Here is a 19,842-nt window from a genome sequence, read left to right as displayed (position 1 = left end):
AAACTTCTCATCGCCCACAGTTTCCCATTAAATCGGGCTCACAGGAGGCCCAGAGTGGGGCAAGTGAAGCACGGGGGAAGAGAGGGGAGAGGCCTCAGGCTGCAGATGTATCAAAGCCCTCCTTTGTGTGCTTCTGCTTCGGAGTCCCTGCTTAGCCATGCGGAAGCCAGTGTGGGCTGGGATCTAGGCCAGCCCCATCCCCTCTTCCCTGCCCTCTCTCCTTGAGCTCCCAGGGGAGTTTGAGAGAGCACCCGCCTGGACAGGACATGGAAAGAGGTGAAGGGAAATTATAAACGTGATCCCAGATGCAATGACAGCCTAGCAAATCCAGACCTGTGGCTCACCTTCTCCCTAGGCCACAGAGAATGGGGCCAGTGGGAGATGTAGAGGGTGAAAGCTGAGCAGAGAGAGAGGACAAAGCAGGCCCACCTGCCTTCTAGGCAGTATGGTGCAGTGGTAGGTGTAGGTTCTGGAACAAGATTGCCCATTTCTTTTTTTTTTTTTAATTTCTGTGTGTGTGTTGCTGGGGATGGAACCCTCGGCTTCTTGCATGCTAGGCAAGTGCTCCACTACTGAGCTATATAGCCCTAGCCCCTGCCCACTTTTCAATCCTAGCTTCAGCACCTTCTCTCTATGAGAAGTCACTACACCATTCCTTGACTCAGTTTCCCATCTGAGAGGTGGAAATAACCAGAAGACCAGGATCACAGCTTTAGGGAGCAAAGTAGTTAGATGCCTGACACTTGGTAAGTGCTCTTTAAATGCTGTAAATGTTCATAGTTACTCCAAATACAGAATCAGCAGGCACCCCAGGGGAGGAGTACAACCATGTGTACAGCAAGAAACTCTTCTGCAGCCCCTCAGCCTCTGCTTTGGTATTCCACTAGGGTGTGGGAGAGATTATTCCTTTAGAACATTTCTGTCAAGAACTCTAAAGGTGGGGAGCTCCATTTTTCCATTACTGGACAGTTCCCTTTGTTTAAAACTCATCGTTGGTCTGAGTTCAAGCAGTTTCCTGCAATCCTCCTTGGCCCTGGTTTTGCAATCTAGAGGTGCCCAGGGCAACATCAAGATTCTGTGTACAGTTATTCTGTGGAATCCAGTCTCAGAAATATTTTTCTTTATTTTCCCAGAGATTTTTTTGTTTGTTTGGGGGTTTTTGTTTGTGTATTTGTTTGCAGTACAGGGATTGAACCCAGAGATGCTCTACCACTGTGCTACATCCCCAGTCCTTTTTTTTATTTTTTATTTTGAGACAGGGGCTTGCTAAGTTGCCCAGGCTGGGCTCAAACTTGTGATCCTCCTGCCTCAGCCTCCCAAGTAGCTGAAATTACAGGTGCCACTCTGCCTGGCTTGTTATTGTTGTTGTTTTATTTTGCTTGGCTTGTTTGGCTTTTTAATTTTGTTTTGTCTGTTTTTTGTTTTTTTCAGCATTGGAGATTAAACCCAGGGATTCATATAAGCCAGGAAAGCTTTGCTCTAACATTGAACTACATCCCCAGTCCCAATTTCCCCCAATAGAGTTCTTGCCTTTCCACCCATTCCTACTTTGGCAAGTTTGGGATCTCTTTACCTTTCTGTGGTCTCTCCAGACACCTGGGCGGGGGGGGGGGGGAGCTGTGGGAGTATCCCTAAAGGAACACCTGAAGAACATCTGTTCCTCACCTGTCTCTCTGGACCCCTCCCTCTAAAGCAGGCTGCATTGCCTGGTGCTTAGATCTTGGGCTGTGCCTGAGACGCCTTCAGCTCTTTGTTTTTTACAGCCCATTCCCTGGGTTCCTGTTCCAGCTGCTGTCTGGCTCTAGGACTGTTTTCTCTCCAAGTCCTCTACACAAATGGTGATACCATTCCCCTATTTCTATCATTCTGCTCCCTGGGGGCCTAGTCCTCTGCTTTGTCCCACTAGCCACTAGCCACATGTAGTTTTTCAGCAGTTGAAAATGGAGTTATATGCTGGGTGTGGTGGCACATGCCTGTAATCCCAGTAACTGGGAAAGCTGAGGCAGGAAGATTGCAAGTTCAAGGCCCTCAACAACTTATCAAGTCCCAGTCTCAAAATACAAAGGGTTGAGGATATAGCTCAGTGATAAAGTTCTCCTGGGTTCAATTCCAATAAACAAAGGGAAGAAGAAAGAAAGAAAGAGAGAGAGGTGGGGAGAGGGAGGGAGGGAGGAACAAAAATAAAGTAATGCAACTCAAGAACTGAAATTTTAAATTTTATTTAAGAAACTTAATTTGAATTAAGGCCCTGACAATGCCAGCCAGGTGATGGACTCCATTGTGGAGAATATTTCTGTGTGCCAGGAACACTGTCAAGTTAAAGGACAGCCCTGATGGTACTGTACTGGACTGCACCAGGCATCTCAGAATGTTAGCAGTCCTTTTTGGGGCAAAGAGTTTTCTGCAGCACTACTTTCTGCTCACAACCCTTTTCCTGCCTACACCCCTGCCCTCTCCCCATCCTGAGTCACATTCCCTTCTAGCTTCTCTGGTCAGAACAATAGTGCCACTGTGAAAAAGGAGACGCTGCCCTCATTGGCCCAGACACCTGTGCTGGCCATGCTGGCAAACAACTGTGGGCTCCCTGGCCTGCCTGGCTCTGCCTTACTAAAGGCAGCAAGGGAGGAGGCTCACATTTGCTGTGCCCTATTCTGTACTGTGGCAGGCACCATACCAGCATTATCTCATCAGATCCTTCCAAATGTGGGTTAGAAAGCATAGGATTTAAAAAATGGAACTGGAGTTTGAACCTAGGGGTATTTACCACTGAGATGGTATTTACCACTGAGCTATGTCGCCAGCACTTTTTATACTGAGACAAGGTTTTGCTAAATTTCCTAGTCTGGCTTTGAACTTGTGATTCTCCTGCCTTGGCCTCCCAAATAACTGGGATTATAGGCGTGCACCCCCATACCTGGCTCTAATCCCTTTTTTATAGAATAAGCAATTGAGAAGGGATGGGGTGGGGAGGAAAGGGACCTGTCCAAAGTCACACATTCTAAAGCCTTCTCATCGTTCAACACACAAGGTTGGCCCTGGTGTGGCTGCTCAGGGAAGTCACAACTGCCCTATTCCCACCCCAACCCTCTCCTGGAGAAGGTGACATCATTTTGCTGTCAGCCTCCTGAGTCATTGAGACTGCAAGCATGCACCACCACACCAGGCATTTTGATTTCAATTTAATAAAATATTGATTGAGCACCAACTATGTACCAGGCTCTGGCCAAGTGCTGGGGAGATGCTGCCCTTACTGCACATAATCTAGCAGAGAAGATACACATTAGGGGAGTGTGGCTCATAGAAGGAAAGGGGTGCCCAGTGTTGTAGAGAGGTCAAGATAGGATCAAATCCAATGGATTTTAAACAAGAAGGTTTGCCATGATCTTGGCCTTAGCAGTTTTGGTGAATTGATAGAGCTAAGAAGCAGAGAAGGATAGAAGAGTAGATAGGAGACAGGAAAATACAGACAGTATAGATGGAAACTTCAAGAAATTTGGCCAAAAGCAGACGGGGGAATGGGGGTGGGGGGGTAACTGAAGGGCAATGCAGGTCAGAGGGTTTGTTTTGTTTACAAGGATTCCTGAGACTTTTTCCATTTCTGTTTGTATATTTTTGCAGTACTGGTGATTGAACCCAGGGACATTCTTCCACTGAGCCACATGTCCAGTCCTTTTTATTTATTTATTTTTTTAAATAAATTTATTTCACATTTGTAGGACAATTATTTTTTAGTTTTTTATATGTTTATTTTATTTTTATGTGGTGCTGAGGATCAAACCCAGTGCCTCTCGCATGCCAGGCAAGCACCTTACCATCTGAGCCACATCCCCATCCCCTCCTTTTTATTTTTTATTTTGAAACAGGGTCTTACTATATTTGCCAGGATGGCCTCACACTTGTTTACTTGTTTTTCATGCCTCAACCTCCCTAGTAGCTGGGATTACAGGCATGCTCTCATCTGTTCTTTTTTTTTTTAATATTTGTTTTTTAGTTGTAGTTGGACACAATATCTTTATTTCAGTTTTATGTGGTGCTGAGGATAGAACCCAGGGCCTCATGTGGGCTAGGTAAGCACCCTACTACTGAGCTACAACCCCAGCCTCCATCTCTTCTTTTATTGCAAGGAGATGATCTTAACTTCTACTACACAGGAAAAAAAAAAAAGGCTATTTTTTTCTTGTCTTTTCTGGTCAAGTGGAAGTGAAGTTATCTGTTGAGAATAAAGGAAGAGATAGAAAAGTTTGAAATAATCCTCTTGTAGAAAAGAAGGATAAACTTTATTTATTTATTTATTTTTGGTTCTGGGGATTAAACCCAGGACTTAAAAAAAAATACTTTTAGTTGTAGATGGACACAATACCTTTGTTTCATTTATATTTATGTAGTGCTGAGGATCCAACCCGGTGCCCCACACATGCCAGGCAAGTGCTCTACCACTGAGTCACAACCCTAGCCCAGAAAGAATAAACTTTCCAGGGAAGATTGTCTGACAGTGTTGAAGACTCCTTTGAGATTGGTTGCAATGACTTTACAGGGTACTCATGTGATTTTTTTCCAGCACATTCGAGCAGCCAGGTATAGTATCAATGAAGCAATATGGCAGGTCTCATGGGGTTAGGGGTTGGCATGGATGGCACAGCAGGAAAGGCAAAAGCAGGCAAGTTGAGGATATTAGTACAAATATGGTGTGTTACATCTTGGAGTTAAAGATGAGGAGGAGTGAGGGGCAGTGAAGACTGGAGAATAGGAGTATTGAATAGAGTAATTGAGTGAGACAGTTGTCTGGGGGTGACTTGGACGGAGGCTCAGGATGTAACCTGAGAAAGTGAGTGGCTGAGGAGACAAAGGAGAAAGTCATGGAGTGGGGAGTGGAGTTCCCCAGAGGCTCCATAGCATGGGGGTGATGCAGGATAACAACAGAAGAGAGATGAAAGGAAGACAATAAAAAAGGTACCCACCTCTCAGAAAAGGGCAGAAAGGGCTCCTCAGGTTTAGTTTGCTGGTTATTCACAGACCAGAGCAGTCTATTAGATTTGTAACTCGAGTGTTTTATTTTATTTTTTTATATCTTTCTTTATTTTTATTTTTATGTCGTGCTGAGGACCTTGCATGTGCTAGGTAAGCGCTCTACCGCTGAGCCACAACCCCAGCCCCCTTTTATTTTCATTTTCATTTTTAAAAATTTTTTAGTTGTAGTTGGACACAATATCTTTATTTTATTTTTATGTAGGGCTGAGGATTGAACCCAGGGCCTCGCACGTGCTAGGCGAGCACTCTACCGCTGAGCCACAATCCCAACTCTCCAGCCCCTTATTTTCACCTTCTAATTTTGACATCCTTTCAGATTTACAGAGAAAGCACAAGAATAGTACAAAGAATTCTCATATGCCTTTCACCACATTTGCTTTACATTAAATTGCTGACTTGATGCTCTTCTATTTGCAAATGCTTTCAGTGTGGATTTCCTACAAACAGAGACATTCTCTTTGCTGTGTTCTGAATATTTGTGTTCCCCCATCAACAAAATATTTTTAAAATACTAACCCCCCCCCCCCCCCCCGACAGACATGGTACTAGGAGGTGGGGCCTTTGGGGGGAAGAGAGGGCCTTCATAAAAGAGGACCCACAGGACCTTGCCCCTCCACCATGTGAAGATACAGAGAGAAGTCACCTTGAGAAAGCCGTCTTCCCCAGACATTGTATCTACCTAGACTTGATCTTGGACTTCCTAGTCTCTGAAAATTTGAGAAATTAAATTTCTGTCATTTAGAAGTGACCTGATCTCTGATATTTTATTATAGTAGCCTGAAAAATAGTCTAAAATATTCTAACCATGGTACAATGACCAAAATGAGGAATTGAGCATTGATACAACTGGATAATCTCTAGACCTTAATCAAATTTGCTAATGATAAAAGGCCAGTTTTTAGGAATTATTACTACCCTGCTTCTTCTCCTTCCCTCTTTTATTTTCTTCTTGTTCAGGTCTTTGAGAAATAAGAAACAGATTGGGGAAGGGAGCTAACACTTTTTATTGTTGTTTTGAACCTTTTATTTTCAAAGGAAGCTTCAAAAGTGGCAAGCAGCTTTGCCTTCTGAACTCAGGGCTTGTTTCTCCCACCTGCTCTCAGGCCCTTTACACAATCTGCTCCCTCAGCCTAAAATAGAGAATCTCAAATCTCATCTTACCCCTTCCTGCTCTTCACTCTACTGTCAGGTGTTCTTTTTTACTTTTTTTTTTTTTTTTGTACTGGGGATCAAACCCAGAACCTTGCACATGCTAGGCAAATGCTCTACCGTTGAGCTACATTATGAGTTTTCATGTATTAATTTAGCAAATATTTATTAAACATTAACTGTTTCGGCCAGGTTGTGAGCTAAACCCTCAGATTACGCAAGGGTGGAAGGGCTTCTGCTCCAGAACACAGGTGGAGCATGTAACCCACTTGTTTTTCAGCTGCTTTCAATGCAAAGACCTGCAGGATCATCCATTCATAATTCCTTCCTGCACTGACTACTTCCACTACACTGCACAACGCTCCAGGCACTGCGCTTGCTCACTGTGCGCCTCTTTCCGACTGTGAGTGGAATCGACGGAAGGATCCCCCCACCCTCTAGGCCTCAATGGTATATTCCATCCACGGGCGCCAGACGGCGGAAATGAGCCTCGGGGGCGGGACCTGTTGTTGAGGGTGGCGGAAGTGTGGTGGCGTTTTTCGGAAGCGGGCTTTTTGGAAGTTTGTGTCGGCGGCGAAGCTGAAGTGGCTTCGTGGAGCTGCTTCGCGCGCTGCCGGGCGTTGGGGCTCGGTCTTTGGGAGACGCAGGTCTGTTAGGACAAGAAGGCTCCCCCTCCTTTTTTTTTTTGTTTTTTGTTTTAACGTGGCCTTCTTGAAGGTTCTATGGCTGGGAATTCCGCCATGCCCGCGGTTTCCCGCCGCGCGCTTGGGCTTTCGCAATATTTTCCTTCCCGAGTATTCCATATACTCGGCTGACCACTTATTTTTAGCTTTTCCACTTACTTTTTATTTTTTATACTATTTAGTTGGAATTTAGCATTTCCACTTTTAATCATTTATCAAATATTACTTTATTACGTATTTATGATAATATACAGTGTGTTATATTTATAATGTATTACATATTTGACAATGTTTGGTTCTAGGCAGTGTGCTGAGTAGATTATGAAAACGTGGGCAAAAATTATTGAACCACTTGATTAGATTACAAGTTCTAATACGGAGATTCCAGGGAATTCTTGAGATTATTTTCGTTAGGATAGTCACCAACTCGTACTAGTACTTCATCTGTTGACTGCCCAGTAAGTGTATTGTCTGTAAGACAATAAAGGGGGGAAAATCAAGCTTGTTTACTTCTGGAAGTTTCATCCAGCTCTGACATTTTTTCACCCTTACAGTTCCCTGATATGAGTGAAAATGGATCAGAAAATTTTATGTCTAGCAGCAGAAAAGACAGCAGACAAACTGCAGAAATTTCTTCAAACCCTGAAAGATGATGATGTGAGTATTGGCAAGCATGTTCTGCTAAAAGCAAATGTCAACAAATGCAGAAGACTTCTTCTACTGCTGCTTTATCTTCATACCATTCTCTTTAGGAGAAAAGATCTTATTTGATAACAAATCATAGATGTAAAGAGGAGAGTGAGTGAAATGCACAAGTTAACAACATTTGTGACCAAATTTAAACCTAAAATAGCATGCAAATACAATTGCTTTTGCATATGTACAAATTAGTATACTTTTATGGTCCTCAGATGGACCCTGTTTGAAAAATGTCCTGGCTATAGCTATGGATTTATATTTTTCTAACAAAAATAAATTCATAAGCAGCAAAATATTTTTAAAGTATTAGCAAAAGAGAAAATTAATGCCTGAGTCTCCACTTTAAGTACATGATTATAAAATGTAATAATAATGACCCATACGTTAGGCTGTTATTTCTTTCTAATCTTCCTTTTCAGTTTTTTTTTTTCCTTCTTGCCCAATATATTACTCCCTTTTCTATAATAATTGGTCTTAGCTTGAGCAGATTTTTGCCTGGAAAAGAATACCTCTTCAAGATGAACCTTAAACACATATAAAGTTGTTATATTTTGTTTTTAAGGGAATTGTTATGTGCTGGTGTTGTAGTCATAGAAACTAGGTGCACATTTAAGAATCTAGAGAAAATAGAGCAATCTGAAAGTAAATTTAAATATTTAACAGATACTTAACATATTTAAAGCTGTAAGTGCAGGAATAGAATCCATAAAACAAGAAGAATGAATTAAAAAAAATTTTTCTTAAAACAAAAACCTCAGTAGATGGTTTAATAAATAAACACAGTTAAAAAATCAATAAAATGGAATATAAATCTATATTATTAAATATAATATTATATAACAGAAAAATAAATTACAGATTGTAAAGAGGTGGAAAATATGAAGAATGTTTACAGCCTGTGGAGAGTACTTTTTTAAAAGAGTGTCTTAAGAACATAGAAGAACATTCATAGATATTAGTTATGTGGAGTACTAGAGCACAAAGAAAACTTGGTAGACCCCATAAGAGAAATATTACATACCATGCTCTGATGACAGTGCAGTAAAACTGGAAATGAAAAATGAAACAAACCATAAAGGTCTTTCTACCCTGACTAAAATACAACTAAATAACTCAAGTGAAAAGAGATATATAAATAAATTACAGGATTTCTGAAAAAAATAATGATAATGAAAACACTGCAAATCAGAATCCTTGAGCTGGGCGTGGTAGTGCATGCCTGTAATCCCAGCAACTCAGGAGGCTGAGACAGAAGGATCATGAGTTCAAAGTGAGCCTCAGTAAATTAGGCCGTAAGTAACTTAGGGAGATGCTGTCTCAAGTCATAAAAAGGGGGTTGGGGCTGTAGCTCAGTTGTAAAGTGCTTGCCTAGCATGTGTGAGGCATTGGGTTTGATCCTTAACATTGCATAAAAATAAATACAGGCATGCTGTTCGTCTACAACTAAGGAAAAAAAATTAGAAGGGTTGGGGGTGTGGCTCAGTAGTAAAACACCCTGGGTTAAATTCCTGAACCAAAAAAAAAATATCTTTAAAATATTGTTAAATATCACATATATTAATAAAAATAAAGTGAAAATGAAATTGTGGGAGCTGGGGTTGTGGCTCAGTGGTAGAGTGCTTGCCTAGCATGCACGAAGCACTGGGTTTGATCCTTAGCACCACATAAATGTAAAATAAAGATATTGTGTCCAATTAAAACTAAAAAATAAATATTAAAAAAATTATGAACTCAAAAAACTAGAAAAAAGAGCTTTAAACAATAACAAGCCACAAAAACTACTGTTGGTCCACTTTTCCTCTTGCACTATGACAAAAATACCTAACAAGAAAACTTGTAGGAAGAAAAAATATTTTAGGCTCACAGTTTTCAGAGGTTCTGTCTATGGACACCCCACTATATTGCTTTGGACCTGAGGGGAAGGCAGAGCATGACTAGGCAAGTGAATGATGGAGGAAAGCTACTTAGCTCATGGCAGCCAAGGAGGAGAGTGTAAGGGACAAAATATAATTCCCAAGGGCTTCCAGCTACACCCTACCTGCTTAGTTACCAACCAGTAATCCATTCAAGTTCTTGATTCACCAAATGGGTTAACCATTGATTTAGGTTAATTTCTGAAAATTCTTGCATTGTCACATGAACTTTTAAGGGGAACATCTCATAAACCATAACAACTGCTAAAAATAGAAATGGAAATTAATATAATAGAAAAATAATAGATCAGACTAATCAAGAATTCTTGTTTTTTGAAAGAAAAACCATTAAAAATTTTAATCAAAACAATGGAATAAAGAAAAAACTAAAAAGCCACAAAATAAGAAATGATAAGAGACAAGTTGTTTATATGAATGCACATAAATTTGAAACCCTGGAGGAAATTGATAATTTCTTAGCCACATACAGCTTGATAAAATTGACCCAATTTGGGATGAAAAGTATAACCAGGCCAGTTTCCATAGAAAAAAAGAATATTATCAAGGAATTATTTCACCCAGGGCCCATGTAGTTGTTATTTTCCCCTCTGGGATCAAACCCAGGTCCTTGTGCTTGCTAGCAGGTGCTGTACCACTGAACTATGCTCCAGCCCAGGGTCCAAATAGTTTCACAGGAGACTTCTAACAAAGTTTTAGAGATCAGAATGATAGTCTTAAGACTACATAAATTGTTTCAGAGCTTAAATAATGAAGGAAGACTTCTAAAATCTTGGAATCGAGTGTAACTTTCATACCTTAATACGTGATAAAGATAGTGTAGAAAAAGGATATCATGAGCTAATTTCACAAATATTGACCAAAAAAAATCCTAAATATCAGGACAGATTTCAACACCATATTAAAAAAACAATACTCCAGCTGGGCATGGTGGTATATGCCTGTAATCTCAGGGGCTGAGAAGGCTGATTGTGAGTTCAAAGCCAGCCTCAGTGAAAGTGAGGTGCTAAGCAACTCAGTGAGATCTTTCTCTGAATAAAGTACAAAAAAGGGTTGGGGCTTGTGGCTCAGTGAGTGCCCTGTACCAAAAATAAAAAAACAACATGCCATGATCTGGTGTAGGTTTGTTTTTGTTTTGGTACTAGGGATTGAGTCCAGGGGCACTTTACCACTGAGCTACATTTTTTTTATTTTTATTTTTTTATTTTGAGAAAGGACCTAAGTTGCTTAGGGCCTTGCTAAGTTGCTGAGTTGGCTTTGAACTTGTAATCCTACCTCAGCCTCCTGAGTTACTGGGATTATAGATGTACACCACTGTGCCTATCTCTGGAGGGTTTTAATGGCAAGAATAAAGGTTATCTCAATATTAGAAAGTGTGTTACTATAAAGACCTTATGATTTAGATCAGAGAAAACCTTTGACAAAACTCAGCAACCATTCCTAATAAAAACTTGAGACCGCAGGAACGGGGTGGCTTTTTCCTTAATATGATAAAACATAGATGCTGACTCTAGCATCTTTTTTTTTTTTTTAAGTTGTAGATGGACACAATACCTTTATTTACTTATTTTCATGTGGTGCTGAGTATCAAACTCAGTGCCTTATAGGTGCTAGGCAAGCGCTCTACCACTGAGCCATGACTCCAGCCCCTAGAGTGAGAATCTTAATGGGAAACTGTAGAGGCTTTTCTATTAAGGCCAGGAACAAAGCCATGATGCTGCTGTCTCCACTGTGGTTTAATGTAGATCTGGTTGTTCTGATCTGTTAGTTAATACAGTTAGCCTAGAGAAGGTGTATACTTGGGAACCCCTGGGGAATCAGTGATAAAAATCATCTATAAACAATTCATCAAGGTAGCAGAATATAAAATGAATATGTAAAAATCAATAGTATTCCTACATACAATAGCCAGTTAAAAGGTATAGTGAAAGAAAAAGTCACATACTAATACAAAAGGTAAAGTGGTAATAAACTTAAGAAATATCTCTTCCCGTATGAAGAAAACTATAAAACACATAAAAGATGTAAAAATAGACAACTGGAAAGATATCGTTTATTCTTGATTAGGGAATATCAATCTCATCAAGATGTCAGTTTTCCCTGAGTTAATTTATGAATTTGATGCAATGAGGTTTGAAATTCCAGTGAGCTATTTTGTGAAATTAGGTTAACTGACTATAAAAATCATGTAGGAAAATAAACACAGGAATAGTTAAGGAAAACACTGAAAAGGAAGAGTTTTGAGGAAGGACTAACCCTATCAAATACCAAACACCATAAAAACTTCTATAATTGAGGTGGTACTGATGCATGAATAGATGATCAGATAATGGAATACAATAGCAAGAACAGAATAAAATATAATGGATAAAATAGATAATGTCTCAAAATAGACCCAACTATATAAAATCTAGTGTATGAAAAAATGGCATTTCAAAATACTGGGTTAAAGATAGCCTTTGATAAATGTTGAAACAGCTGTGTAGACATTGGTAAAATTAGACCAACCCTCATAATATTTGAGAGTGAGCTCCAAATTAGTCAAAAGGTCTACATGTAAAAATCAAATCTATGGGGCTGAGGTTGTGGCTCAGTGGCAGAGTGCTTGCCTAGCATGTTCGAGGACTTGGGTTCAATTCTCAGCACCACATAAAAATAAATAAAAGTATTATGTCCAACTGCAACTAAAAAATAAACATTAAAAAAAAATCTAAATACATAGTAGAAGAAGACATAATTAATTCCTCTTTCGCCTCAGGGCAAGGAAAAGCCTTCTGTGGCTCAACATCTAGATGCAATAAAAGATTGACGTATTTGTCTACATATAAATTTAAGTTTGCCTGGCTAAAAATAGCATCAACTGAGTAAAGATAACTGACAAACTTGGCAATAATTACAACAAATCACAGCTAAAAGTTCAAAATTCCTAATTTATAATAAGAGAAGATTTAATCCTATAGAAAAAAAAACAGAATAATCACAGAAACATGTAAAAATGGCCTTTAACACTCATAGCAGGAGAAATATAAAACATAATGTTTCTCTGTAGAAACTGAACTACTTGACAACATGCTGGTTGGCAAGGTGATGTTTGTAGAAATGAAAAGTGATTTGACCTTTATTAGGATTTGGTAATATTTAAAAAAAAAACTACATAAGTATTTGCATCCAACCCAGTTATCCCATTTCTAGGAATTTACCCTAAAGGTATACCTCCAAATAGACTTGTAGACCAGTGGTACAGAATAGAGGACACAGAGACAAACCCACATAACTACAGTTATCTTATATTAGACAAAGGCGCCCAAAAGGTACATTGGAGAAAAGATAGCCTCTTCAACAAATGGTGCTGGGAAAACTGGAAATCCACATGCAACAAAATCAAATTAAACCCCTATCTCTTACCATGCACAAAACTCAACTCCGAGTGGATCAAGGACCTAGGAATTAAACCTGAGACACTGTGCCTATTAGAAGAAAAAGTAGGCCTAAATCTCCATCATGTTGGATTAGTCCCCGATTTCCTTACTAAGACTCCTATAGCACAAGAATTAAAACCAAGAATCAATAGATGGGGTACATTCAAACTAAAAAGCTTCTTCTCAGCAAAAGAAACTATCAGTGAAGTGAATAGAAAGCCTACTAATTGGGAACAAATTCTTACCACACACACATCAGAGCACTAATTTCTAGGATATATAAAGAACTCAAAAATCTTAACACCAAAATAAATAACCCAATCAATAAATGGGCCAAGGAACTGAACAGATACTTCTCAGAAGATGATATACAATCAGTCATCAAATATATGAAAAAAAAAAAAAGTTAAACATCTCTAGCAATTAGAGAAATGCAAATCAAAACTCTAAGATTTTATTTTATTCCAGTCAGAATGGCAGCTCTTAAGAATACAAACAACAGTAAGTGTTGGCGAGGATGTGGGGGAAAAAGACACACTCATATATTGCTGGTGGGACTGCAAATTGATGCAGCCAATATGGAAAGCAGTATGGAGATTCCTTGGAAAACTGGGAATTGAACCACCCTTTGACCCAGCTATCCCACTCCTCAGTCTATACCCAAAGGACTTAAAAACAGCATACTATAAGGACACAGCCGCATCAATGTTTATAGCAGCACAATTCATAATAGCTAAACTGTGGAACCAATCTAGATGCCCTTCAGTTGACGAATGGATAAAGAAAATGTGGTGAAGTTAGCCAATCCCAAAAAACCAAATGCCGAATGTTTTCTCTGATATAAGGAGGCTGATTAATAATGGGGTTGATGGCGGAGCATGAAAGGATTAGACAAACTAGACAGAGCAAAGGGGAGGGAGGGGAAAGAGGGGGCATGGGGGTAAGAAATACGGTGGAATAAGATGGACATCATTACCCTGAGTACATGTATGAAGACATGAATGATGTGACTCTAATTTGTGTACAACCAGAGATATGAAAAATTGTGCTCTATATGTATAATATAAATTATAATGCATTCTGCTGTCAATAACAAATTAGAGTTAAAAAAAGATATACCTCCAGCAATATACACTTATGTTATTTGTTATGATATTTTGAATCTGTAAAAAAAAGTATCAGGAAGAGATCTACAACTGAAAGAGTGATTTCCAGAAGATATAATTAAGTGAATAAAGCAAAGTGCAGGGCTGGGGATGTGGCTCAAGCGGTAGTGCGCTCGCCTGGCATGCGTGCGGCCCGGGTTCGATCCTCAGCACCACATACAAAGATGTTGTGTCCGCCGAAAACTAAAAAATAAATATTAAAATTCTCTCTCTTTCTCTCTCTCTCTCCTCTCTCCTTAAAATAAATAAATAAATAAATATTTAATAAAAAAAGCAAAGTGCAAAATGTGTATCGTACTACCTTTTATATAAAACAAGGTCTGTGTGTCTTTACAGGAAAAAACTTTGGAATAATACCATAACTTATCTTGGACAGGGTGGGGGGGAATGCATATAAACTTGAACTCTTTAGTAGGATTGATTGTTTTAATATGGGTGAAACAATTTGGGAACCGTTTTGGATGAGTATGTATGTTGACATCTGGAGTTAGGGTTGAAGGTGGTAGAAGGCACATGCAAATATGGAAAGTTGGAAGGGTGGAAAGAACCCTGTGGGAATAAATTAGAAATGAAAATGTTGGTTGAGGGGGTGGTCATGCCTATAATCCTAGTTATTCAGAAGATTGAGGCACAAGGGTCACAAGTTCAAAGCTGGCTTGGGCCAGTGAGACTCTGTTTCAAAATAAAATATTAGGAAAGAAAAAAATAAAAGTATCAGTGTACACTTAGGATTTCTCAAATGTGTGTTTGTATATACATACTTTTGCTTGTTTATTTTTGTATGTATGTGTATATATATAACCAAAAGCAAAGATGCCACAGTAGCCATAAGCACATGTGTCATCTAATTATTTGCTCTCTGATAATCATTCCCCCACTCAAGGGAACCAGGCATTTAATGGTAGATTTCATGGGTGCGCAGGATGGATACAAGATGAACTTGGAAAACTTTACTGACCAGGAAGTAAGAAGTGCTCAAGACAATGTGGTCACAAGGCCATCTGGAAAGGACTCCCATTGGGCCAGTCTGGGGTTATTGTACTAGTAAGTTCAATTGTGAACTACTGGAAAACATTTAGGAGACCTACTAATCTTTTTTGTTTGTTTGTTTTGTTTTGTTTATTTTTGGTGCTGGGATCAAAAACCCAGGGCCTTGTGCATGCAAGGCAAGCACTCTACCAACTGAGCTATACCCGCAGCCCCCATTCTTATCATTTTTTTAAAATGAAGAAAAGGGAGATCTCTTGCTTACAGTGCTAGAGTTGGAAAATCAGCATTTTGCAATCACGATGACAAGGTTATCAGGTGAGATGTATCAGTAGATGCTCAATCCAGGGTTTTTAAAATTTATTTGTTCTGGTTACCAGGATTGAACTCCACAGTCACTTAACCAAAGAGCCACATCCCCAGCCTTTTTTATTTTGAGATAGGGTCTTGCTAAGTTGCTTAGGACTTCACTAAGTTGCTGAGACTGGCATAGAACTCAAGATGGTCCTTAGCCTTCTGAGCTGCTGGGATTGCATGACTTATTGGTGCATTCCAGCTGTACATAATGGTGGAATTCATTATTGTTAGTTATTCATATGTGCACACTGATTTTTTTTTTTTTTTTTTTTTGCTGGGGGAGAGGTACCAGGGATTGATCTCAACGGGCACTCAACGTCTCACTGTTGCTGAGTCTGGCTTTGAACTTTTGAACCTCTTGATTCAGTCTCAAGCCGCTGGGATTACAGGAATGTGCCACCGTACCTGGCTGATTTTTTTTTTTTTTTAATGTTAATGTTTTAGAATTCCATATCATGCGTACTTGTCCTTTTTCCGTGATCTGTAGTCAGCAACAATTCTCAGCTTTTCCTTGTCACTATTGATTGTTTTTTTTGCTTTGTCTTGTTTTTTATTTTTATTTTTATTTTCATTATTATTTGTTGTTTCTAGTTATACGTGACAGTGGAATATATTTTGACATACATACATTCTTGTGTTTGTACATAAGAGTCACACTGGTTATGTAATCATATAGGAATATAAGAAAGTAATGTTTGATTCATTCTACTGTCCTTCTTATTCCCAACCTCTCTTCCCTTCATTTTCCTTTGTCTAATCCAGAGTACTTCTACACCCCCCTCCATGTGTGTTAGCATCCACATATCAGAGAGAATATACCTCCTCTTTGTTTTTTGGGGTTTGGCTTATTTCACTTAGCATGATAGTCTCCAGTTCCATGCATTTAATGGCAAATGCCAAAATTTCATTTTTCTTTATGGCTGAGTAATATTCCTGTGTGTGTGTGTGTGTGTGTGTGTATGTCTGTATGTGTGTATAATCACATTTTCCTTAACCATTCATCTGTTGAAGGGCAAAGGGCACCAGTTTGGTTCTATAGCTTAGCTATTGTGAATTGAGCTTCTATAAACATGATGTGGATGGGTCATTATAGCATGCTAATTTTAAGTCCTTTGAGTATATGCTGAGGAATAGAATAACTGGGTCAAATGGTGGTTCCATTCCAGGTTTTCTGAGGAATATCCATACTGCTTTCGAAAATGGTTGCACTGTTTGCAGTCCCACCAGCAATGCATGAGTGTACCTTTTTCCTACATCCTTGCCAATACTTATTGTTACTTGTATTCTTGATAATTGCCATTCTGACTGGAGTAAGATGAAATCTCAGTGAAGTTTTAATTTGCATTTCTCTACTTGCTAGAGAAGTTGAGCATTTTTTTGTGTTTTTGTTGACCAATTATATTTTTTCTGGGACGTGTCTGTTCAGTTCCTTTGCCCATTTATTGGTTGGGTAATTTGTTTTTTGGTGCTAAGTATTTTGAGTTCTTAAGTATTCTGGAGATTAATGCTTTATCTGAGGTGCAGGTGGCAAAAATTTTCTCCCATTTTATAGGTTCTCTTCACATTCTTGATTGTTTCCTTTGCTGTGAAGCTTTTTAGTTTGATGCCATCCCGTTTATTGATTTTTTATTTTATTGCACTTTAGGAGTCTTGTTGAAGAATTTGGTTCCTAAGCAGATATGATGGAGATTTAGGCCTACTTTTTCTTCCTTTTACTGCTTAGGTCCTTGATCCTTGAGTCGAATTTTGTGCTGGGTGAGAGATAGGGATTTAATTTCGTTTTGCTACATGTGGATTTCCAGTTTTCGCAGCCCATTTGTTGAAGAGGCTATCTTTTCTCCCAATGAATGTTTATGGCACCTTTATCTTGTATGTGATAACTGTATTTATGTGGGTTTGTCTCTGTGTCTTCTATTCTATGCCATTGGTCTTCATGTCTCTTTTTGGTGTCAGTACCATGCTGTTTTTGTTACTATAGCTCTGTAGTATAATTTAAGGTCTGGTATTTGTGATGCCTCCTGCTTCACTTTTCTTTGTGAGGATAGATTTGGCTATTCTAGGCCTCTTGTTTTTCTAAATGAATTTCATGACTGCTTTTTCTATTCCTATGAAGAACCTCACTGAAATTTTAATAGGAATTACATTAAATCTGTGTAACACTTTTTGGTAGTATGGCCATTTTGACAATATTAATTCTGACTATCCAATATCTTTTCATTTTCTAAGTCTTCTTTAATTTTTTCTTTAGCATTTTGTAGTTTTTATTGTAGAGGCCTTTCTCCTCTTTTGTTAGATTGACTCCCAAATATTATATATTTTTTCGAGGCTATTGGGAATTGGGTAGTTTTCCCTTTCAGTTTATCATTACTGATGTTTAGGAACACAGTTGATTTTATGGGTGTTAATTTTATATCCTGCTACTTTGATGAATTAATTTATGTCACTCTTGATCTTGAGAGTCATGGAGAGTATTCATAAGTTATTTTTTTTTAATGTCTTAGAGCCTGTTTGCTATGGTCTAATTATTAGGCTAATTATTATTAGGCCCTATATCCCTGATGAAAGGATCACAAAAATGGTGATGCCCTTCTCAGTATATATCACTGGGCTCATGATTGTCATTCTTGGTAATATTGACTTTAATAACCTGGCAGAGATAGTTTGTGCTGGGCTATTTCATCATATAGAGGGGAAATTAGATGAGTGGCAAGATGATTGCATGGTTTTAAAGTGTGTCCTTACAAATTTCTTACTGGTTGCAAAGAGAGGGGGGAATAATTGTAAAGCGGGGAAATCTGGCAACACACCTTACTAATTACAATTGATATCCCAAGTGACGGACAGATAGATACCATATGCCTCCTCATATGATCCTCTGAGAATACACTATCACCTGTGTTCCAGCTAAGATTCCATAAACTCAGTCTAACCATGTGGAAACATCAGACTATACAAAATAAGAATTTATTTTTGTGATGCTAGAAATCAAACCCAGGACCTTGTACATGCTGGCAAGTGCTCTACCACTGAGCTATACCTCCAGCCCTTTTTTTCTTTTTCAATTTATACTTTATTTGGACTGTGCTGTTAACTTGATAGTTCTAGATTGCCAGTGATAAGAAAAAATTTACAGGCTTCTAAAGTAACAAGAATACTTAATCTTAGTCTACTTGTAATTTTTAAATGAAGTTAAAAGCATTACTGAGCCAGGCATCAATGGCACACACCTGTGAGCCCAGCTACTAGGGAGGCTGAGGCAATAGGATCACAAGTTTGAGGCCATTTTGGGCATCTTAGCAAGACAATATCTAAAAATAAAAAGATCTAGAGATTTACTTCAGTGGTAGAGCGCTTGCTTAGGATATGTGGAGTCCTGGGTTCATTCCCCAGTACCAAACAGCATAGCTGTATAAAGTTTAAGAGGAAGATTGAAGATATGATAAATTGAGGGAGAAGGAAAGGAAGTAGGGGACAGAGGGAAAAGAAGTTAACATTTGTTGAATGCCTGTTGTAAACTGAGCCCTATGCAAGGTCCTCTAGTCATCATCTTAGTCCTTTGAGCTAAGGAAATGATCTCATGTAACAGTTTAAATAACTAACCTGAGGTTATATGGCTGGTAGATGGCATAGCTAGAATTCATAGCTTAGGTCTTCTAATTCTGGGTACAGCTTTTTTATTTTCTATGCCATACTGACTTGTGTTGAAACTGAACTTTTTGGAAAAACCTCAAGAGTTTCTCAACCTTGGCATTGTTCGCATTTTGGACTGGATAATAATTTCTTGTGGTCAGCTGTTCTGTGGATTATGAGATGTTTAGTAGGGTTCCTGGTATCTGTTTACTAGATTCCAGTAGCACCCTTTCATTGTGATGTCAGAAATGTCTCCAGACATTGTCTAGTTTCTCCTGGAGGATAATAATCATCCCTGAGAACCAGTTCTCATTTGGAGAGTTCAGACAAAAGCAGTCAGATACTTTCTTATACCTTTAAGAAAGGAGAGATGGACTCTGGTTAGGAAAACCACATTTATGTAGGTGAGGTAGAGATCAAATTCATTGTTTATTATTAGTCTTGACTTCTGTGACACTCCTCTCTCTGGGTTGTCCTCGTGGGTTACTGACTTCATTTGCTTTGCTGGTCTCCCACTGCCTCCCCTTGTATAACTTTTTGTTTTAATGACTAACTGTTGGTGTTTATCTTGTCTTCAAGTTAATCTTCCTGGATATTCTTATCTATTTCCATGGAACTCTCCTGTGGGGTCCATTTGTATATATCTAGTTGTTTACTTGGCATCTCCACTTGAATATCTCAGAGTAGTGGTTTGGAGCCCATGAAAGACCTGCTGAATCAGAAACTGTGGGTAGAGCCCAGAAATCTCTTTTGGTAATCTTCAGGATGATTTAGATCTCAAAATTTCACCATT

The 19,842-nt window shown here is 38.9% G+C and overlaps 1 protein-coding gene across 2 annotated transcripts in view; it reads left to right on the top strand.

Annotated features, from left to right (window-relative positions):
- Window positions 1-6,702: 6,702 nt before the first annotated feature.
- Fanci (FA complementation group I) overlaps window positions 6,703-19,842 on the top strand; it is a 71,010-nt gene continuing 57,870 nt past the window's right edge. For both annotated transcript variants that reach the window (XM_071608639.1, XM_027919764.3), the window contains exons 1-2: window positions 6,703-6,824; window positions 7,415-7,517. In XM_071608639.1, the coding sequence (XP_071464740.1) occupies window positions 7,434-7,517 (84 nt within the window). In that variant the 5' untranslated portion in view covers window positions 6,703-6,824; window positions 7,415-7,433. The remainder of the gene's footprint in view (window positions 6,825-7,414; window positions 7,518-19,842) is intronic.

Source organism: Marmota flaviventris, chromosome 2, assembly GCF_047511675.1.
Source record: "Marmota flaviventris isolate mMarFla1 chromosome 2, mMarFla1.hap1, whole genome shotgun sequence".
Lineage (NCBI taxonomy): Eukaryota > Metazoa > Chordata > Mammalia > Rodentia > Sciuridae > Marmota > Marmota flaviventris.
The sequence above is the reverse complement of the archived record's forward strand: the minus strand, read 5'-3'. Positions and strand labels throughout refer to the sequence as shown.